At 37.3% G+C, this 16,061-nt stretch overlaps 1 protein-coding gene and 1 non-coding gene across 2 annotated transcripts in view; one reads left to right on the forward strand and one right to left on the reverse strand.

Moving 5' to 3' along the window:
- GTF2E2 (general transcription factor IIE subunit 2) overlaps positions 1 to 16,061 on the forward strand; it is a 49,757-nt gene that overhangs the window by 19,342 nt on the left and 14,354 nt on the right. The window contains exons 3-5 of the mRNA XM_045821437.1: positions 122 to 213; positions 11,007 to 11,114; positions 12,706 to 12,888. Of these exons, the coding sequence (XP_045677393.1) occupies positions 122 to 213; positions 11,007 to 11,114; positions 12,706 to 12,888 (383 nt within the window). The remainder of the gene's footprint in view (positions 1 to 121; positions 214 to 11,006; positions 11,115 to 12,705; positions 12,889 to 16,061) is intronic.
- On the reverse strand, positions 10,171 to 10,303 carry LOC123807851. Its single transcript, XR_006783725.1, has one exon. It is a non-coding gene; the product is annotated as a small nucleolar RNA SNORA33 (small nucleolar RNA).

The raw sequence follows: 16,061 nt of genomic DNA on the forward strand, positions 1-16,061 counted from the left end.
TTCACTGGATAGAAAAGCTCAAACAAAAATCTTTACCAGAGTTAAAAATCCTCTTAGCTACTTAAAAGTCATAATCATATCTAATATGAAAATGTTACCATTTTTTAAATTTTATTTTCAGAGCACAGCAATGGATCATTTAACTTGAAAGCTCTATCAGGGAGCTCTGGATACAAGTTTGGCGTTCTTGCTAAGATTGTGAACTACATGAAGGTAAGTATTTTTCTCAGATAACAAAAATCATATTTAACTTTTTGGCAGAAGAAGGGGACCACTCCCAAATTTTCAAAAGGAAATTTGTATATATGTCACTTTTTATAAAATTGTATATTTCAATATATGTAGTTTATTATATGCCTATTATATATCAAACTATAAAAATATTTAATGCTTTAAGCCTCATATCAAATTAACACTGCAGTGAGTTACCTAGGTGTATTTAATTTACATTAATTCTAGGACACAGTTTAAGCCCACCAATTAACTTAAAGTTGTGCACAGGCAGTAGATACAGTCACCACTTAATAAGTCAATACCTGTGTGCAGAGCGAGTAGGAAGATGCAAGACTCACACTTACCTTGATGTGAGAAGTAAAAACCAACAGTTCAGGCAGAGGTGTTGATGGCTTTTCTCCATCTTTGAGGAGAAAATTCGAATTACTGAATTACTGCGGGTCTTAGAAAAACACTGACCGACTCACAAAAGAATTTAATGTCTGATGGAAGATTTAGTATTTTTGAAATACGTTTTAATGGTATGATATTTTGGCTTTACTGAAGACTTTGAATCCTAACTATACTTATTAAAGTTTTATTTATAGCTAAGATGGGCATGTGATTTGAAATTTGCCTCCTTCTTCTGGCAAACTCTTATTTCCGTTTAGTTATTAGTTGTATCTCTCGAAAATATAAATCAAGATTTCTGCCCTGGCAGGTGTGGCTCAGTGGATTGAGTGCTGGGCTGCGAACCAGAGAGTTACCTGTTTGATTCCCAGTCAGGGCACATGCCTGGGTTGCAGGCCAGGTCCTCAGTGGGGGCGCATCAGAGACAACCCCACATTGATGTCCCTCTCCCTCTTTCTCCTTCCCTTTCCCTCTGTCTAAAAATATATAAATTTTTTTTAAACTACATAGTTTTGCTTTTTTTAAAAAAGATTTTATTTATTAATTTTTTTTTTAGAGAGGGAAGGGAAGGAGACACACACACACACACACACACACACACACACACACACACACCAATGTGTGATTGCTGGGGGTCATGGCCTGCAACCTAGGCACGTGCCCTGACTGGGAATCGAACCTGCGATGCCTGATTCGCAGCCTGCGCTCAATCCACTGAGCTATGCCAGCCAGGGCAAAATATATAAAAATTAAAAAAAAAAGATTTTATGCTAACACTTTAATAATTTAAGAGTCTTAGTGTCTAGCTACGTTTCAATGCTGTGTATTTAATTTCTAGTAGAAATTAGTTTATAATTTTCCATTATCAAATAATATACTTTGAATTATGCCATGCTTTCCTCCAGTACTTTTTTTGGTTTTACTGACTTGTTTAGAGAGAGGTGAAGGGAGGGAGAGAAACGTTGATGTTTGAGAGAAACGTACATTCTCTCATGTGCCCCCAACCAGGGACCTGGCCTACAGCCTAAGCATGTGCCCTGACACCACTGACCTTTCGGTTTGTGGGCTGACCACACTAAATCCACTGAGCCACACCAATCAGGGTCAAATAATACTTTGACACTTACGTATTCACCATTCATTCATTTCAATCGTCCATTCCCCCCGACATGATAAACAATTCTTAAGACCCGCTATATACTATTTGTAGCACTCAAGTTAGGAATACCCAGGAAAAAAATGTATGCCCTTGTGGCTGTCATCCTTTTGAGGAAGACTGACACTTGCATGTTATGTTTTTGCTACTCTGCTAATAGTCTTCAGTTATCTGGATGACCCTTACTGTAACTTTGTCTAGGACAGTATTGAGATTTTTATATGTCTTCAAAACAATTTTGAAAAATTGTGTATCTCTTTGCACATATTTAAATTGACAACTACAGTTTTTCAGCAAAAGTGACAAAGGAGAGAATTTTCTGCATGTTGTATTTCAATAAAATACATCACTATTTAAAATTTATCCAAGGAAATCTGAGTGCCATTATTAAAAATATAAAACAAATGGTTGGAAACTTAATTGTTTTCCCTATGAACTTATTCTGTTACTCCCTTTGTATTTCTATGTTAATGTTATGTATTTTTATGCTTGAAAGTCTTCTATTGAACAGCTATCAAGCTTTTTTCCTACAATTATATATATACTTATATATATTAGAAATGTTTTTCTTGTGACTGTGATGCTCTAAGTATTAAAAATACCTTCTGATTTGAGTTATTACAGTTAGCACACAGTTGATTTGAATAATGTACATGTATGAAAATTTTAATTAAAATTCACTTTGCATGTAATAATTACTCAGTAGAAATCCCTTTTTATTTATTTTTATTTATTGATTTAGAGGGGAGAGAGAGAGAAGGCTAAAGAGAAGAACATCGATTTGTTGTTCCACATATTTGAGCATTCACTAGCTACTTTCTGTGTGTGCCCTGACTGGAAGTGGAAACTGCAGCCTTGGCGTGTCTGGGTGATGCTCTCACCAACTGGATCGCCGGGCCAGGGCCCAACAGAAATCCATATTTTAAAATAAAATGAATGGTGCTGTCTTCTTTCTCCCTCCAGTCGTTCTTGTACCTGGAGATACATGTTAATTATTGATAGAATGAAGTAGGATTTGGCACCAATTTCTGCTCTTATTTTAAGATTTTGTAGGTTTAAGTGCTAAGAAATAAATGGTCATATAAATAAGTTTTTTCTAATGGAAATTTTGTGATAGCAAAATCTTCCAAGTTATATGCCAGAAATCACTTTGTGATTTATTATCAAGCATACATCAGTTGACATGTCTATTAGGTCCTCCTTCAACTTTGTTGAAAGCAAAAGATTGTGAACTGCCTAACTTTGCCAAAGGATTTGATACCTGGTACTTAACCATTAATTTTTTTTAGTTTCTAGGAAGTGTATCAAAAGGCTTTACCAAGACTTATCAAGTGTCTAATTGTATTGCGTCCCCCTCTTCCCCTGTAGGTACTTTCTTTAATCTGATATACTCAGAAGTGGTTGAAAAATAAAAATATTAGTTTCAGTCCACCTTTGCCAATGTAATTTTTATCATAAAATGATTTTATCTTATTATGCATATAAATACATTTTAGTCGAAAGTTTCAGGTTGAAGGGTTAGCTTATTTGATTTATGGGAAGTACCTCTTGATTAATGAAGCTAGTTTCCATTGTCAAATCAACCAGCTGTATCAAACTTATTTTTTATCCTAAAATGTCATCTTCTTTTAAGTTCAGATAAATAGGTTAATATACATTAAAAAAAAACTTCACCTGAGGACATGCTTATTGACTTTAGAGAGAGTGACAAGGGGAGAGAGAAAGAGAAAACACTGATATGAGAGACAGGCATTAACTGGTTGCCTCTCTCATGACTGAACCTGAAACCCAAGCACGTGCCCTGCCCAGGAGTCACACCCACAGCCTTTTGGTTTACGGGGTGATGCTCCAACCAACTGAGCCACACTGGCCAGGACAGTTAATACACATTTTAAATAATATAAAAACCACTAAGAAATAAATTATAGGATGCATACTAAAAGGTACTATTAAGGTAATTGAGATGAAAATAACATGGGTCAAATAGAATTCATTTATCCATTTTAATAATTTAAAAAACAACTATGCTGCTTATGTTGTATCACATCATTGTTATGAAGTGAGGGATATGAAAAAGTGTGTTATTCCTTTTCTAAATGTGTGTGCTTACATCTTCTGATCTCTGATACTCAGATTTTAGGTATAAATTAAAGGGAATGATTCAGAAATAACTCCATTAATAAGTAACTTTGTTTTAGGGTAATTAATGGAGAAGTTATACCTGTTGTTAAAAATGAATTGGTCTTAGAGCTAACTGTGATTTTGTAATAGGAGGTAGAAACACTAAATTGTTTAAAAGATGTAATGAGAATTGACTAATTAGAATAAAACTTCCATGATACAATTTTACAAAATAAGTTTTAACTACCACAGTATAAAATATAGTAGTTCATATACAGTTCTGTCTGCAGGTTTTTAATAATTTTAGTCATCACTTGGGGATACATTTATTGATTTTAGAGAGAAACATCAATGGAAGACAGAAAAAAATCAATAGATTGCCTCCTGTACAAGCCCCAACTGGGGATCCAGCCGGCAACCTAGGTATGTGCCCTGACCAGGGATCAAACCCGCAGCCTTTTGGTCTGCAGGGGATGCGCCAACCAACTGCGCCACCTGGCCAGGGCTGTTTGTTGCTTTTATGGAGCATAACTTGAATAATGTGGTAGTCCTTGAAAATATTTCTATGTAAAAAAAAATCAGCCTCTTTAATTGATACTGTTTCAGCTCTTTAAATGTGCTTTTTCTCAAGCTAATAATCAAGGAATGAGTTTTGAGAAATATAGGAGAATGACTTATATTTAAATACTTGAAAAAATCTAGTTCTATCATTAGATATTTCTTAGCAATGTTATCTTTAGTTCTTATCAGTCTCTCTCCAAAGTGTGATGGATTCTTGGACAGTACACATGGAGGTGGAGTGTGTGGGGATGGAAGAGGCAGAGTTTGTAAAGGAAACTGCTCTCAATTGCCCATGAACTATAGTGTATCAGAATTAAAATTTCCTGGCATGGGCCAGAATGTCCTATTTTTAACTCTTAAAGAAATATACAAGACTGGAAGAGAGAAGAAGCCCTATAGTAGATAGTCTACGACAACTCAATTATCATTTATGAAGGCTTCCCCAAATAATATTTTTTTCACTTGTCCTTATCTTGAATCCCTGGAGTTTATTACACTTCCAGGCAATGCATTATAAATTCTAGATAGAAGTGAGAGTATTACCTCTTCTTGCCCCCTCCCCCCCCCAAAGAGGAGAGGGCCTGTTTTGACAAAGAGTACATATGAAAGTGATCTGTAAATTGACTCTTGGGAAGTCTTCAACTGTCCCTTGTGTACTGTTTTTGAAAATGTGATAAAACCAAGAACTTAGCAAAAAAAATTAACAACAAAACTCCTCAGAGTTTATTCATTTACTTAGGAACTTTTCAGTTGTCACTGAGAATTACTTAGAAGTTACATGGAGAAGGCTCAAGGGGGCGCCATTAGGGAATGTTTGAGATTTGTACAGTGAGATTTGTAAGTACTAAACAGAAAAGAAAAAAAAAGTAGAAAATGACAAGCAGATTCAGAAACTTCAAAATCATAATACTGAGAGCATCTGGCACAGAAACAAACCGCTCAGTACGTCACACTAGCTCTGAGATGGTTTTTGTTGTGTGTAGTCATGTGGTGTACACTATAGCAGCAACTGAGACATCAAAAAGATTGAATTATGTTCAGTGACCCTGTTTGGGAAGATGTAAGAATTGTATGGTGAATTTAATTTAGTAAAAGATTTTTATTGAAACAGTTAATGTAAAATAAATGTTATTCCTTAAAAGAGTAAGTCTAAAAAGAAACCACTCGAAATTATCTTGAAAAGTCCCTTATGAAGGACTTTTTTTTCTCCATATGAGGTACTAGTTCTTAGATGACAATTCAGTGGTACACTTTTAAAAACTTTATTTTTTAAAAGATTTTATTTATTAGAGAGGGAAGGGAGGGAGAAAGAGAGAGAGAGAGAAACATCAATGTGCAGTTGCAGGGGGCCATGGCCTGCAACCCAGGCATGTACCCTGACTGGGAATCGAACCTGCGGCACTTTGGTTCGCAGCCTGCGCTCAATCCACTGAGCTACGCCAGCCAGGGCGAAAAACTTTAATAATTTCAATTATAGTTGACATTGAATATTATGTTAGTTTCAGGTATACATTCCAGTGATTAGACTTTACATAGTATAACTTAGTAAGTGATCATCCTTAAAAGTCTCACACCCTTCTGACAGCATACATAGTCGTTATAGTGTTATTAACTATATTCCCTGTGCTGTTGTTTACATCCCTGTGACTGTTCTGTAACTACCAATTTGTGCTGCGTAATCCCTGCACCTTTTCCCCCTTCTCCTCCTCTCCTCTCCCCACTGGTAACACTCCAGATGATCTCCGTATCCACGATTCTGTTCCTGTTCTGCTTATTTGTTTAGTTTGTTTTTTAGATTCAATTGTTGATAGTTGTGCATTTGTTGATAATTTAATATTCATAGTTTTGATCTTTTTCTTATAAAGTTCTCTTTGACATTTCATATGATAATGGCTTGGTGATGATGAACTCCTTTAGCTTTACCTTGTCTGGGAAGCACTTTATCTGCCCTTCAATTCTAAATGATAGCTTTGCTGGGTAGAATAATCTAGGTTATAGGTATTTGCTTTTTATCACTTTGAATACTTCTTGCCAATCCCTTGTAGCCTGCAAAGTTTCTTTTGAGAAATCTGCTGACAGTCTTATGGAACCTCCTTTATAGTAACTCTCTGCTTTTCTCTTGCTGCTTTTAAGATTCTCTGTCTTTAACCTTTGGTATTTTAATTATGATGTGTCTTGGTGTGGTCCTCTTTGGGTCCATCTTGTTTGGGAGTCTCTGTGCTTCCTGGACTTATATGTCTATGTACTTCACCAAATTAGGGAAGTTTTTCTTTTACTATTTTTTCAAGTAAGTTTTCAATTTTTTACTCTTCCTCTTCTCCTTCCGGCACCCTTATGATTCAGATGTTGGTACACTTGGAGATGTCCCAAAGGTTCCTTATGCTATTTCTTCTCTTTTTTTAATTCTTTTTTTTTTCTTGCTGTTCTGATTGGATGCTTTTTTCTTCCTTGTTTTCCAAATAGTTGATTTGAATTTCAGCTTCATCTATTCCATTGTTCGTTCCCAGTGGATTTTTATTTCACGTAATGCAGTCTTTATTTCTGCCTGGGTCTCTTCTATGCTGTTGCAATACCCAATGATTTCTTTGAGCATCCTGATAATCAGTGTTTTGAACTCTGCATGAGATAGGTTGGTTATCCCCATTTCATTTAGTTCTTTTCCTGGAGTTTTGCTTTGTTCTTCCATTTGAGCCATATTTCTTTGTCTCCTCAATTAGTCAGCCTCCCTGTGTTTGCTTCTGTGTGTTAGGTAGAGCTGCCCTGACTTCCTGTCTTAGTAGCGTGGCCTGTTGTAGAAAAGGCACCTGTAGATTGTGTGGGGCCTTCAGCAAGGCACCAGGGCGGGGCAGCCCATTTCACAATTCTGTGCCTTTGTGTGGGCAGAGGGCTCAGAGAGGGGACAGTGCCGCTACCTGGCCTGAGAGGAGGCCGTCTCCCTGGCACTTGCCCCTCTGCCCCCTTGCCGGTCACTTCACTTTCTCCCCTTTTCCCGCATATGCTACTTTTGCCCTTCCAGCTGTTGCTGTGGTGCTGAATCCCAGAGAGGGTGGGTCTGCATGAGTCTTAAGTCTGTTGTGGGCCCTTTAAGAGAAGTCTCTTGAGAATCCCACAGTTTCTTCCACTGCCCCAAACCCCACTGGTTTTTGAAGGCAGAAGTTATGGGGATTTGTCTTACTCATGCTGTAACCCTGGGCTGGGTGGTCTGGTCTGGGGGTGGGATTGCTTGCTCCTGAGGTATCCCTCCGAATTTTTATCCACCACATGTGAATGTGGGACCACCAGGTCTGCTCCCTCTCTGCACCACCGAGTCTCCACCCCTCCGACCTGTCTGGATGAATGTGTCTCCTTTAAATCCTTAGTTGTCAGACTGCCCTACAGCTCGATTTTCTGACAAATCTGGGTGAAATATGTTTTGTACTCTCATTGTAATTTTTTGCTGTAGTTGTGTGCAGAGGTGAAGCATGTTTACCTACACTTCCACCTTAGCTGGAATCTGCCCCTTCCTTCTTAAAAGATGCCATACTACATTTTTTATAGTTAATTTTTGTTGTTGTTTTTTTTTAATTGAGATATAATCGACATATAACATTATATTAGTCTTAGGTGTACAACATATATATATTATACAATACAGTATTATTAGCTATAGTTACCATGTTTTACAGTTCATTCCTAGGACTGACTTATCTTATAACTGGAAGTTTGTAATTTTGATCACATTTACCCATTTTGTCCACCCCCTAACTTCAACCGTTGGCAACCACTGGTCTGTTCTCTGTATCTGTTAAATTTAGGATTTTTTGGGGTGGGGAATTTTACATATGAGTGAGATCACACAGTATTTTTCTTTCTCCTTCTGAATTTTATTTAGTATATTGCCCTCAGGGTCCAATCATGTTGTTGTAAATCGCAGTATTTACTTTTTTAAAATGGCTAAATAATATTCTATTATATATATAGAAGTTGTTTTTAATTGATTTTATTTTTTAGAGCAGTGTTAGGTTTTTATAGTAACTGGGCAGAAAGCAGAGTTCTTATGTTCACTACCCCACTTCCAGTCTCATACTGGGGTATCCTGCACCATTATGGTGCATTTGTGAATCTGCACCTGACACATCATTGTCATCCTATGTCCATAGTTTACATTAGAATTCACTCTTGGAGTTGTTACGGGGTTTTTGTTTTAATATTTTATTTATTTTTAGAGAGAGGGGAAGGGAGGGAGAAAGAGAAGGAGAGAAACATCAATGTGTGGTTGCCTCTCGCACGCACCCAACTCGGGACCTAGTCCCACAACCCAGGCACGTGCCCTGACTGGGAATTGAACCTGCGACCTTTTGGTTTGCAGCCTGTGCTCAATCCACTGAGCTACACCAGCCAGGGAGGTATATGGGTTTTGACAAGTGTATAGTGAATGTGTTCTTCATCATACTTTCATGCAGAATACTTTCATTGCACTAGAAATCATCTGTGCTCTGCATCTTCATCCCTTCTCCTCTCTCACCCCTTGGCAACCACTGAATTGTTTATGGCTTCCGTAGGTTTACCTTTCCTAGAATATCACATAGTTGTTGGTATGTAGCCTCAGCTTAGCTTCTTTCAACTAGTAATAGGCATTTAAGATTCTTCCATGTTTTTCCATGACTTGATAGTTTATTTTTGTGCTGAGTTCATTCAGCACATTACAGTTCATTCCATTGTCTGGGTGGACCACAGTTTATCAGTTCATCTACTGAAGGACATCTTGGTTGCTTCCAGATTTTGGCAATTATGAATAGAGTGACACAAGCATCTGTGTGCAGGTCTTTGCATGAAGCAGGTCTTTGCATGAACATTAGTTTCCAGCTCATCTGGGTAAATACTAAGGAGCATAATTGCTAGATCATATAAGAACATGTTTAATTACAAAAAAAAAATCCCAAACTGTCTTCCAGAACATGTGTACCATTTTGCATTCCCACCAGCAGTGAATGAGAGTTTCTGTTCCTCTGCATCCTCACCAACATTTGGTATCTATATGTTCTTTAATAATTTGTCCTGGATGTCTTTTGAAATTAGCATGGAGAGAACATCTGTATTTTCTTTTTTAACATCTGTATAGTAGCATAGATGTGCTGCAGTTTATTTAATTAGCCACCAGGGTTGTTTCTGATCTTTTGCAAGCGATGCTGCAGCGACCTTGTCACTCTTTTGTGTTGTCTTGTATATCTGTAGAGTTAATTCCTGGAAATGGAGTTGCTGGGACAAAGGGCTTAAATTTATTCATATTGTGAAGTTGCCCTCCCTGAGAGTTAGTATTTTTAATAGTTTTTAAAATATTAGTTTTACTCTTAGTAAAAATACTAATCAATTAGTATTTTTTTCTCTTTATATTCTTTTATTAATTTTATTTTAATCATTGTTCAATTAGTTTTCTCCTTTTTACTCCCAATCCAGCCCCCCCTCCCACCCATCCCCACTTCCCTCCCATTACTACCCTCCCCTTAGTTTTTGACCATGTGTCCTTTAAGTTCGTTCCCGTGAACCTTTCCCACTGTCCCCTGAAATTCCCTCTACCCTCTTGTGTGGGCACTGTCAGCCTGACCTCTATTTCAGTCAATTAGCATTTTTAATAGTTTTTGTGAGTTTATTTGAGCCAAACTGAAGACATGCAGGGGAGCAAGATCTCAAATGCTCTTCAATTAGTACTCTTTTTTTAAAAAAATTCTCCTTATAGCCATTTTCAGGGACCTTAATGACTTCAGTGTCTTTAAGGCTCGCAACATGACTTTACTATTGCCAGCTTTCTCTAAATTTCTGCAGAAAGAAACACATTCAGGTAAGCACACTCACAATTAGTATTTTTTTTAATCCTCAACCAAGGATATGTTTATTGACTTTTAGAGAGAGAGGGAGGAGGATAGAGAGAAGCACCGGTGTAAGAGAGAGACATTGATCGATTGCCTCCTACTTGCTACTGAAGTGGGATCAAACCTGCAGTCTAGGTATGTGCCCTGACTGGTGGTCGAACCCTCAGCCTTTTGGTGAATGGGGTGATGTTCTGACCATCTGAGCTCCTGGCCAGGGCACAGTTAGTATTCTTTATGGTAGCGTTTGAGAGGGCCTGTTTTCTTAGAACCTCACCATTAGTCACATGAATTTTCAGCAGTGTCATAGGTAAAAATATCTTGGTGGAGGTTGAGTATCTTTTCGAGTTTTAAGGTCATGAATATCTTTTCATGTTTAAGGTCATTTGCATTTCTTTTTCTTTGATTTATGTGTTCCTATCTTTGTCTCATTTTCCTGATAGGTTTTCAGAGCTCTTAAACTATTAGGAAGATTAGTTCCTTGTCATATTAGTTGCAAATATTTCTCTCAGTTTAGCATTTGATTTTATAGAACCGTAAGTTTGAACCTGGCTCTGTCTGATTTTTATAGTCCATTCTCTTCATCACTGTAATTGTACTGCTTCAGATAATACATGTTCTACATTGCTTAAAAGATTGATTTACTTGTTAATGCACCTAGCATGTTAAAACTATCTTATAATATCTTCCCCCAATAGACACGTCATCAGCGAGGTGATACACATCCTCTAACTTTAGAAGAAATTTTGGATGAAACACAACATTTAGATATCGGACTCAAGCAAAAACAGTGGCTAATGACTGAGGTAAGAATAGGCTTAAAATATTTTAAAGAAATTAGCTGATTACCATGAAATATTTGCTCCACCTAGGGTTTTTAATAGACTAAAATCTGGTAATTGTTTTTACTTATTTTAAAAAAGAATTGGTGTAGGGTCTTTGTTTTGTAAACATTCTTATTTTAAGAACATTTGATTTGGTTTTCATGTAATCTTATATACCTATTTAAAAATGTCAGAGACCTTAGCCTAAAAGTTATAAAAGTCAGCCGTTGTATCAATTTCATTTAAGTTTTTACAGAATTGTTGCCTATTTTGAATTGCTAAATTTTATAATGTATAATGTGTTGGCAAATGGTATTGTCTTTACATATGTTTAAGACGGTGAAAGCATGAGGTAACAGGGGTAGCAAGGTATTTTGTTAAGCGAGATATTTGCTATACTACTACTACCATTATGAATTGATAGTAATGTTATGCCTCCAGCAAGTAACTGGGAAGAACCATCCTGAACATTGTATATATACACACAGCATTGGAAGAAAAGGAACCCCAAACCAATAAGTGATCATGGTAATTTGGAAATGAATAACATTTTTTAAAAATTCAGATAATTTCCCTCTTTTTTGTTTAAGTATGACATTGACAATGAAGAAGACTGCTTTCTAGGACCTGTGCTAATCTAAAGACCAAACGGAAAATTCTTAAAGTATACTTCAATTATTTTAGCAAGCAAATATTGTTCTTTCATAATATAAATGAACCAGTTAATCATTATCATTGTAGCTCATTATATTAGTGATATACAAATAGTGGTAAATCACATTGTTTTGTTGCTATACTTAATCCTGGAATTTCACAGACTGCAGACACTCAAGATTATATTTCTTACTATTTTATTCTCCCTTCTTTGTTTCTTTCTCCTTTCATGGTCAGGCTGTTAGCTGCAAAAGAAAATAAATAGGGTTTCTCTTTCTTAAAAAGCTTTCTGTTTGATGTTAGCTGTACAGCAGAACTGACTGGGAACATAATTACATTCAGTAATTCCTACATTCCTACTCAGCTTCATTCTTGAGCTGACATAATAGGTACATTTCCTATATGCACTGGTTTGGTCCATTTCACTTCCTTCCACAGCTGCTGGTGCCATTTGATGCCAGGTAGGGCAGACCCACCGTTACTGACCAACGGGGGGAATGCTTCTCACATTGTAAAGCCAATATCCCATAACCTGTACTTTGAGAGTAGATAGGCAATACCCAGTTCACTTTGTTTATGTTAATAGATATTGTATTGATTCTTGTCTCTTTGGTTGTCCAAAAGAATATGAGTACAGCTTTCTTCAAACAGTTGTGATAAAATGATTTCTTTCTTACCCAAAGAATTTAGGTAAATAATAGTTTCCTTTATAAAAAGTGAGCACCATGTTGATCTCTAGAGTATATTGTTTTGGATCCTGGATGTCCAAGTATTACAGATCTGCTAGTTGATATTCATAAGATACTTTTAATTTGTCATTGTATTGGGTCGTGTATTTTTTAAAATAATTAGTGGAACTTAAGAATGTATATACAAAGTTTCCTTTTGTTAATATGTCCAAATTGTGTCACTGTTACAGGCATTAGTCAATAACCCCAAAATTGAAGTAATAGACGGGAAGTATGCCTTCAAGCCCAAGTACAACCTAAAGGACAAGAAAGCCCTGCTGAGGCTCTTAGATAAGCATGACCAGCGAGGCTTAGGAGGAATCCTTTTAGAAGACATAGAGGAAGGACTGCCCAATTCCCAGAAAGCTGTCAAGGTGACCTCTCTCTTCTTTCTATGCTTCTATATAATTCGAATTAATAATGTAGTTTGGGGGGTGGAGGAGGTGGCGGAGAGGGTGTCGGGGGATGAATGGTAGTGGACGGAGACTGACTTGGGGTGGAGAACACACAGCACAGTGTGCGGATGATGTGCTGTAGAACTGTGCGCCTGAAACCTGTATCATTTTGTCAGTCAGTGTGACCCCACTAAATTCAATAAAAAGGAAAAAAATAATGTCATCTTGGTTTTAAAAAATAGCAAGGATTTTTAAATTTTCACTTTGAAAGGCTCCATCGTATATACCTGGGGTTGTGGTGAGGCAGTTGAGAATTTGGCATTCCTGCTGCAGAGCAGGACAGAGCACAGCCGTGGTCCTGTGCCTCGGACGGCTTCCTGTCCTGGTGGTGGTGCCTGTGCTTGTTTGACTCTTCGGAATATCTCCAGAAAGTTCTCAAAGGCACAAGTGTTCTTCTCGGAAGTTTTTATGTTTGTGTACAGGAACTACAGAGCTAGTAGACACTGTCAGCCTGAGGAACCAGACACATTAAACACAAAAACATTGGCTAATGAGCTGGGTGTTTGAGCTCCTAAAGGGACTGTCAGTAGAAGTCAGTCATACAGGTTACATTTCCAGTTTGAATTTGGAACTCACATGGAAAGGCTGCCAGTCTCTGTTTTTCCCAGTTGGTGATGATTGGTGCTAACCTGTAAGCAGGTTCATTCTTTTTGTTACCTGTAGAGTAACACTTGCTCATTTCTCTCCTCTACCTCTTGGGAATTAAGTCACACATTATTAGACCTTTTGGTGGTGTCCTACATCCTGAGGCTGTTTATTTTTTCAGCCTGTATTTTGTTCTATTCATCTAGTGTCAAGTCCACTGACTTTTCTTCTTCACCTCTAATTTGTTAAGCCCATTTGGTGAACTTTTTATTTTAAGTTAAGATTTTTATTTTTAGAGAGGGGAAGGGAGGGAGAAAGAGGGAGAGAAATACCAATGTGTGATTGCCTCTCACGTGGCCCCCACTGGGGACCTGGCCCACAACCCAGGCATATCCCCTTACTGGGGATTGAACCAGTGACCCTTTGGTTCCCAGCCCACGCTCAATTCACTGAGCTGCACCAGCCAGGACAACTTTTTATTTTAGAGATTGTATTTTTCATTTCTAGACTTTTCATTCTTTATGGTTTCTGTTACTTTGTTGAATTTTTTTAATTCATTATAAGCAAATTTTCCATTATCTCCTTAAATGCAATTTCTTATAGCTGCTTTAAAATCCTTCTCTTCAGATTTTATCTTGGTACCTGTCTGCACTGACTCTGTCTCTTGAGTACGGGTCACGTTTGCCTGTTTGTTCATGTATCTAATAAATTTCTGTTGCTTATTGAATTTTGTGAACCATATGTATAAAGCCTCAGGATATTTTTAAAGGTTTTATTTATTTATTTTTAGAAAGGGGGAAATGGAGGGAGAAAGAGGGAGAGAAACGTTGATTTGTGAGAGAAACACTGATTGGTGGCCGCTCACACACCCCCAGCCGGGGACCTGGCCTAGTGGACCTTTCGGTTTGCAGGACGACTCCCAACCCACGGAGCCACACCTCTCTGGGCAACTCAGGATTCTGTTTTACTGCTCCAGAGAATGTTTTTGTTTTGTTTTTAGTTGGGTATTTATCTTGACTAGGCTCCACTCCAAATTGTCTTTTCTGCAGTGGGTGGAAGGCATAAGATCTGTTTTGTTCTTAGCTCTTCTACTTTTCAAAAAAAAAAGTCCAGAGTTTGTAGTTGTTTTCTGTGGGAAGGTGGGTCCCTTAGAAGTTACTTGGCCATTATTAGAAGCAGAACCCTCTTAATATTTTTAATTTAAAAGTGTCTAAACTTAACCTGCACAAATGTTGAAAATAAAATATGGCCAAAGTGTATAAATTGTGTACATTATAGCATGTTAAAACATAGAACTACTGGATTTTAGCTGACAGTCGAGAGTGCTAGGTGCGTTTCCTGCTCCGTTCTTTCTTTCCCGTTTTCACATATTATTACTATGCAGTAGACTTTTCATTACATTCTAAAGTAGAACAGTGGTGTAAACTGATCATTGCTTATTCTATTTTAAACCATTTTGTGGTGTAAAGTCACTTTGATACCTTATCTTTAGTGGCTCTGTTCCCTAAGGATTAGAGCTGAAGGGGTCAGGAAAAGCATACAGTCTATTTCATTTTCAGGCAGGATTATTTCAGAATTGCTTGAAACTCAATTTTTATTCTGCTCTTACCACCTGGGTCCATTGAAGTTTGTTTTATTATTTTAAAAAGTATTGTCATGTTATGAATAATTTATATAAAAATAAAGGGATGGTGAAAAACAGCTTAACTAGAAATTTTAATACGGATTTAGTATAGTGCCCCGGCCAGTGTGGCTCAGTCGGTTGGAGTGTTGTCCTGTAACCAAAAGGTTGCAGGTTCAATTCCCAGTCAGGGCACATGCCTGGGTTGCGGGTTCGATCCCTGGTCTGGGTGTGTACAGGAGGCAGCCAGTTGATGCTTCTCCTTTACATTGGTTTCTCTCTGTCCCTTCTTCTTCCCTTCCTTCCTCTAAAAAAAGCAATGAAAAAATGCCCTCAGGTGGGGATTAAAGAAAAAGGCTTTAGTATAGCAAACCTCTGTATCAGGTATGTTTTGGCAAACACATGTCAAAAAGATGGAAGTATATGTCCTTTTAGCAGAGGGAGGTAGCAGAGATTCTTATCACATAATATACAATGAAGTCCTTCCTGTTGAATAACTAACTGGATAAAAATATTTTATTTCCTTAGACGTATGTTGTTCACTTGTTGATCCTATAGCTTGAGAGTATTCACTGTGGTATTGTCATTTAAATACTCATAGTTTGAGACTTTATTTCCATGATGAATTTTACTGTCATCATTAGACTCTAGAGTGTGCTAGCAGGCTTTTTGTATTTTTGTTCTCATTCATTAATAATAGTGATGAAATATCTTCTGTCAGTTTTCTTGCCATTGCTCTGAGTAGTAGAAAATAAATTCTGAATTGTCAGCTGTGCTTAAGAAAGCTAAAAGACAACAAAGACTCTTCGGTCTTTTATACCTTCTTGAGAGATGATGTCATACTTTTGGCAATGGAATAAAAAAACCTGAAATGTGGCTCTTTATT

Source organism: Phyllostomus hastatus, unplaced genomic scaffold (assembly GCF_019186645.2).
Source record: "Phyllostomus hastatus isolate PE091 unplaced genomic scaffold, TTU_PhHast_1.1 phas_scaffold_46, whole genome shotgun sequence".
In the NCBI taxonomy this organism is placed as follows: Eukaryota; Metazoa; Chordata; class Mammalia; order Chiroptera; family Phyllostomidae; genus Phyllostomus; species Phyllostomus hastatus.